At 38.7% G+C, this 7406-nt stretch overlaps 1 protein-coding gene across 1 annotated transcript; it reads right to left on the reverse strand.

Annotated features, from left to right (window-relative positions):
• Nucleotides 1-614: 614 nt before the first annotated feature.
• Nucleotides 615-7089, reverse strand: LOC145996826 (uncharacterized). The gene is made up of 3 exons (XM_083133358.1): nt 7045-7089; nt 2278-2821; nt 615-831 (listed from the first exon to the last, which is right to left on the reverse strand). The coding sequence occupies exons 1-3, from the start codon at nt 7054-7056 to the stop codon at nt 734-736; spliced, it is 654 nt and encodes a 217-aa protein (XP_082989484.1). The 5' UTR covers nt 7057-7089; the 3' UTR covers nt 615-733.
• Nucleotides 7090-7406: the final 317 nt, after the last annotated feature.

The following is a 7406-nucleotide window of genomic DNA, read 5'->3' on the forward strand; positions in this document are numbered from 1 at the left end:
ATCTTATATTAATTGAGCACCACACCGATCTCGTCGCATAGTAGTCAAGGAGGCTTAGGTTCGATCCCCGTTTTAATCCCATGGCACTGTGATTTGGATCCAGTTTTTACTGCAAATCACGTGCACATTAGTATCTAAGCAGCAAGTTGACTTAAAGTAACTTAAAGTTAATAATCACGCTATTAGCGTAAGATGTCTCTGGTGGGGGAATCGTCCCACGTTCCCCTTTAAAATGAAGGCCTTCAAACTGTTTGCCAGGGAAACAAAAAACTGATATCTCTACATAAAACACCAAAATATCAATATTTGTGCATTTGGTATGTAGAAAGTGTTGATCATAACATACAGATCTGTAATTTTATTCTGATTACATATTTTAAATTTTAAAACAATACGAGATTCTATTTTATTTCTTAAAATCCCAGCAAAAATAATTTGGGCATATTTTAATGTTACGTACATGGGTTTTAAAATTCAAAAGGTATGGGAACTCCTGTATTAATACAGACATGGCTGTATAGAGAAGTGAATTGTGTTAACCAATATCTGTTGTAGTAACAAAATACTGCTGATTTTCATGCTACCATTCAAAAATAAAATATCGAACATTTTGTGCTAAAATAATATTATTTCAGTATAAAAATATTGTTTTTACATTTCACACATACTTCTTGAATGTACTCTGTCGGTGGACTAGTAATGGTGTATTCTGATGATCAGCTTAGTACCTTTTTTAACCACTGTATCCAACTGGCGCCACTGGTAACTTTGGAGTGTAAGCTACGGTGTGTTTGGGAATTGGAGCGTAGGGAATAGCTTGTTTGCCATAGCCTGTAAAATGTAAATAAACTACATTAAAGTAAAAACTACATGCATGTAACACATAAGAACTAAACAAACTTTGCATTTATCTGGCAACTGTGAAAAATTTTGCAGATTTTGTTGGAAAAATTCGGTTCAAATTGTTCTCGGAGTTTGACGTAGTGTAATTACATATAAAATTGAACGCAAATTTATGTTTTTATGCAAATATACGCATATGTTCAGCATATTTGAGAAGAGCCAGTTCTTATTGGGCCACAAGAAAAACAATATTATACTCTGTTCTATGTTCTTATACATTTCTATCTAATCACACGAGATAAAAGATATTATATTATCATGTAAAAATATCTTAATAAGGAATCACATATAATGCAAAATTCCAAGTAATATTATTTAGCGCTTTTAAACGTTAGTTATATTATTTTCACAATATATTTAAATGGTTATACTCCAGAAAGGTTTTATCTTTTGTTGTTTCTTCTTTAGAAGTTCATTACTTTAAGATTTTTCTTTCCCGCTTCTTCTAAAAGCAAGGAGATGCCATTTTTATTTTCTTTGTTATACCTAAAGATACAAACGTTTTAGCTGCATATTAACAAGTGGTGCTAATTGTATACCGCGACATCTATTGAGTACATTCTTAAACTTCCTTGCTTGAAGATGGTTAGACCAGATAATTAGCTCTATCGAACTTATAGAATTTCCTAGAACAGATGAGTTCTGAAGGAGATTTAGAGATTTATTTAGCTAGTCAAACTTTATCTTCTTTAACTTAAGCTACCCTGTTTCAAGATGATGTTAACTTGTTAACTGTCGATATATTCAGAAGAAATTTGAAGAGCGATCGATCTACCGTGACATCTATTGAGAGATTCGTGAACTATCAGTAGCATTCACAAATAGCGATTTTCTATTCTATTCTGTGATATTCATCTGGGCCATAGACATCTAGTGTCAGACAAAGAGGGATTCCTATTTCCTAGTGGAAACTGTGCAACTTAATTGCGCGTTCTTGAGGGTGATACAAATATGGCTGCGATGCGCATCGTTGCTTTCTGCACATTGCCTATATTCCTGTAATTTTCCTTGCATTATTGTATTTTCTCATTTCACGTTTTTATGCCATCACTAAGAATGAAGATATTATAATAGGTACGTTGAGTGGTCTCACAATCTTCATACAAAAGGTTACGGATTCGAGTCCCACCTTGGGCATAGATGTCAATATGCCTTCATTAGCTTCATTCATCATAGTTCATTCTCGTCATAGCGATAAACCTCAAGAGCCAGAAGAGTAGCGAAAAATAAGAGATAATAAGTTTAATAATGTAAATCATAGACTTTGAAGCTCTGATAATGTGTGTCTGTGGTTCGAGCACTATTCTAGTAAACCTAGGTATCAACAGTGTTGCCATAAGCATAGAAATTTGTTAAAATCAGGAAATGACTTACCATAGTTAACACCTGGAAACATAACTGGTCCTGGGTTCTTAAGACCATATCCATGAGGATACGCGTATGGTGCCTGGTACAGCAACGGGTTGTAGTACCCGTGGTACCCAAGCGGGTACCCGTGCCCATACCCGTGCCCATACCCATGCCCATACCCGTACGGGTACCCGTAGGCATTCGGGTACATGTGGCCAAAGGCAAACGGCAAGCCGTATCCGTGAGCATGCCCGTACCCGCCGTACGGGTGAGTTTGGGCGAACTTGTACCCGTAGTGGTTCAGGTGTTTGTACCCGTAGAGATGATGGGGATGGCCGTACGCGTAGAAGGCTGCCCCGTGATGGTGAGCCAGGCCTACCCCATACCCAGGGTATGCGTTGATGAAGCCGTGGGTTCCGGAAGCTTGGAGTTTGTCGCCTTTCTCGTCCTTTTCTTTTGTGTCCTCATCCTTAACGATGTTGTCTTCTTCCTTGCTTGTCTTGTCCTCTTCGCAGGACACTAAGGACGAACAGGATAACAGCAGGAAGAGCAGAAATCGTAGAAAATCCTGAAATGAAACGAGCAAGGATTTTACATTCAGGAAAGTTACACTAGAATATAAATTATCTTGGCAAACTTATGTTGTTAGGATAGGATGAATCCAGCAAGCCTCCAGATGAAACAATCGTGAAGAGGAATATTTCCTGCATTTTCGTTTCTAAATTAAGGCATTATTTTCAATATGCATTACACTGCCACCTTGTAGTCAAGAGGTTGCGGGTTAAGCTTGACGCCCACTGAGCAACCTTTAAGATAACCTGCAGACTTCTGGCATGGAAATTCCGCGCTTCGGTTCCGCACGTTTCCCTATAGTGAGCTTTACACCATTTGATTTCAATGGAAGCAGACAACGGAAGTTCTGTTGCCGCGTCTCAGTGGGCGCTAAGTGGTTCGGATTTAACTTTAAACTGCCTACTTCCGTGGAGAAGTGATTATCACAGCGCGCTACGACGCCAGAGGTCCCAGGTTCGAATCCCAGCCTGGCAATGGATGTGCGCTGTGAGTGTACCTTCACAGGGTGCGAAATAATTGAAGACTGGTGGGGGAGAAAGATCTTAATCTACAATCCCCCCCCACAAACATATTCATAAATTACACGATATACGTATTTATAATAAAAATAAATTACTAAATTAAACATATATTGTTATTAATTACACAGAAATAAATTAATGTGTTACTTTTATATAGCTATATCAGATATCATAAAGTAGCAAAATAATTCCTTTACTCTCTGGGTAAAGACGTTAATAAATTATGAAATAGTTGAAGTGGTTTTATTATTTAGACGTTTTCATTTAGTTATTGCTTTATGTTAATATAAATAAATTAGATTTCATAGTTATTATTGTTTTTGCATTCTTGTTTTTTGGTGGGGGGATTTTTGATGCCAAGATTGTTTGTGGGGGAAATCCCCCCGTTCCCCGCAGGATTTCGCACCCTGTAGCTTCATCAGTTTCATCAGATCATCCATCAGTCATCTTCGCGATTAGCCAGTGTCAGAAAAGTGACACTAAATGACAGAAGTAAAAAAACACAACATTGTGTAACTGCAATGGGTTTTACTTGTGAAGAATAAACTGCACATTTCAACTTCAACTTTACGAAACCAAGGAATGTGAATTTAAAACTTTTATATAAAAAGTAAAGTAAAGTGCTCCTCTGTGCTTTGCACCACGCTATGAAGGCATACCCAGGGTGTTGAGTTATGATTCCACACTTTTTTGATCACGGCCGAAGGTGAAGGTGATGTGACCAGCATCACACCCCTGGCCGCCTTAACCCCTCAGAGTTTCCTCCAAGTACTGGGCTACAAGCTGGGTGGGCCCCCGGCGCCGCTTGAACAGGTGGAAAAAGAGCGGTTCTCCCCCGTCGGGTATCGAACCCGGGTCTCTCGCATGGTAGCCAGACGCAGTAAAGTAATAATAAAAGGCAGAACTTTACAGACTATTTACAGAAATATCAGATCAGCTAAATTACTGATTATTGTACTGAAAAACCAACACACTGTACCATCCTCTGGATCAACATACCGGCTGGTATTGATAGAATACCGACGATTTTAAAATAATAATAATAATAATGAAAAGATGCTACCTTCTCAAAACTGACAGAAAGCGATGTAAAATAAAATAAATTAATCAATCGATCAAATCTTGGTACAAAACGAGTTTAGAACTGTGAATCTTCAGAAAGATTGATTGATTAAGTTTGAGTTTTAAGTCCACTATATGCACAGTAAGCCCAATCGGGACTATCTACAGTTTAAACCCATTAGTGCTCCCCGACAACTAAAGTTGCAAGCAGTGATGTGCCGTACACTATAAGTTTACGTGTACATGCGTTGTCTACACGTAATCTACGCGTAGCTTACATTGGGTTGTAGTTTACATAGACTACGTAGACAATCTCAAGTGCATTAAAATTAATTTTCAAGGCTTTGCTGAAAGGAAAGTGACAGTTTCAACTGTATTGGTTCATAACGAACTGAAAAGATCATATTTACAATAAAAGTTCTCTTCTCTTCTATTATCAACTATGGAAAAACATATAGTATGCAAAAGAAACAACAGATGGCAGTCGTGAAACAAAATTAGTCTTTTTCCCATAAAACACTACAATATTTCCTGTTAGGTTTTCTTCCTAGGTGAGAAATTGTTCGAATTTGGAAGAAAGAGTATGAAATGTTCTCCTCACACATCAGCAACTGATACGCTGTATAATTTTATTTTAATTCCACAGCGCCCTTTGCTAAGTTATCACCTTTCGCCATGTTGTTTACATAGATTACGTACTCTACGTGTATAAAATAGTCTACGTGTAGAATGTAGACTATCGTTATTTACGTGTAGACGCACATCACTGGTTGCCAGGTTATAATCTATTCCCTGGTAGTGTGTGAAAACTGTTGGCAGCACTGAAGTTGGGCTTGATGGTAATAATGGACCTCGTAGAAGCAGACCAGTGAGCGTGATTGTTGATTTAGTTTACATTGTGTTCTGAGTAAACAATTATTCAGTTGTAATACACAAGCGATATTTGCCAGCAGCTACAGAGCTTGAAACATGTAAGTTATTTTCACATACTTTAATAGTTCTACTAAGTTTTATAAGTATTGTATTCTTAAAGAAGGTCCATTCGTGTGATCTAAATGATAATCGGACATTTATGTTGAATATTCTGAAGTACAAAAAGGTTTTTAGAACACTGGCAACTAAAGTTGCCGAGGAGCACTTAGAATATCAAATCCAGAGTGTTATTTGTGTATCAATCTTCAATTAGGAATGAAGGATCATTCATGTTATTCTTACATTGATGTGTGTGTGTGCAACCATGTCTGAGTGTGAGTGCTTGCATGTACATGTTTGTGTGTGTGCGCGCGTGCGTGTGTGTGTGTGTGTGTGAGGGAGAGAGCATGTCTATAGGTGGGATTTTTGCATATATGCCTTTCTGCGTGTGCCTGTGTGACTGAGATCGTGTCTGTCCGTGTATATGGAAGGGTCTACCTGTCTGTATGTGTGTTTGGGAGCATATCTGTTGGTGTGGGTGTTTGCATGTATGTTTTGTGTGTCTCTGCACATTAGATTGTATGCATCATACCTGTAGTATTTGTGAATTCCTGTAAATATTTGTGTTTTATGAAAGGCTGGCGGGCAATAGTGACATAAAATCAGAATCCCTTTACGATACAAAATGTTTTATTTTATATGAATTCCAACAACAATAATAAGCACTACCAATTGTTCTTTTTACATGTCATCAATGGGCTGTAGTGAAAGGGGAGTAAATTTTGACCAAATTCTGGAGGAGCTAGCCAAAGAAGAACATAATTAATTCCCTGGTATTATTGCTGTTTATCCGCCCAAAGAAATCCGGTAGCTGACAGCGACGAGGATTCCGATAAGTCTGATACAGAAGCAACGGGAGACTTGAATCACCTTCCAGCTCGCATTCTAAAGTCTGAGGTGTTACTGACTTACAAGAATGACAATGCCAGTCCATATTCAGAAGAGGAGCCACAACCGAGTACGTCAGCTAGTGTCAGTATTCCACGTATTATTGATGTTATTGGTGTGATGCTCCTTTTCCATGACAAAGGTTGTGATTGTAGTCTACCCCGTTTACGTGGAATACTGACAATAGCTGACGTACTCGGTTGTGGCTCCTCTTCTGAATATGGACTGGCATTGTCATTCTTGTAAGTCAGTAACATTATAGAATATTATATGTGTTATGTGATGTGAGTAAAATATACTAACCCCCTCTGCACCCATGCTTTGCTAATTTATAACCACTACGTAACCCTACCAAAACAACAACAATAATATTACTAAGATTTTCCTAGATGTTATCAAAAAAATAGCGTACATTACTGATTTTGACTCCGTATGTGCTCCTCGACAACTAAAGTTGCCAGTATAAAATTACTACTTTCAAAATTTTTTTTCAAATTTTCAGTTTCAACTTTCCATTAGACCCACAATAATAAAAAAGAAAACATGAAAAAGTTTGCTAAAAAAGGGTTTCCTAGTTAGGAGCACGGGATCTGAACCATTATGTGCCTCCACCGGTTATCGAACCCGGGACCCCTTGATTACAAGGCGACGACGCAACCACTGCGGCACGGGGTGTGGGAAGAGGACACCTCTGTGTAGCCTCTTCAGTTTAATCGCCTTGAACGGGACTCGAACCGAGGTCTTCGCTTTGTAGAGAACTTGCAAACGCCCTTACCTTGATCTCCATTGTATTGCGTGGAAGGTGATAATGGAACAGTATGAGAGATACTGGTGCATTCTCCATCGCTTGCATGGTTTTTATAATCCACGCTGGTCTTCACGGTTTATGGTCCAGAGGAAGGGAGGAACAGGTTCATCCGATTTCTTGACTCGCTGGGTAGAGACAGCCGACGGTTGAGAAACAAGCGGAAATTCCGCTGTCATTGTTGCTTTGTACAAATGAGTTTCCAAAAAGGGCAGGTTGACATCCTTACTGCTAGAATGTCGTACAGGATGACAAAAGTGGCGCTCCGAAATTCTTGTCTTCAAAGACAGGGCACCTAAGCTGGACGGTCTCGTGGAAGAGACCACTTCTCA

Source organism: Lepisma saccharinum, chromosome 13 (genome assembly GCF_977018435.1).
Source record: "Lepisma saccharinum chromosome 13, izLepSacc3.1, whole genome shotgun sequence".
In the NCBI taxonomy this organism is placed as follows: domain Eukaryota; kingdom Metazoa; phylum Arthropoda; class Insecta; order Zygentoma; family Lepismatidae; genus Lepisma; species Lepisma saccharinum.

Coding starts and splice junctions, on each gene's coding strand:
- LOC145996826 (XM_083133358.1), bottom strand. Junction 832..2,277: donor GTTTCCAGGTGTTAACTATG/GTAAGTCATTTC, acceptor TACATTTTACAG/GCTATGGCAAACAAGCTATT.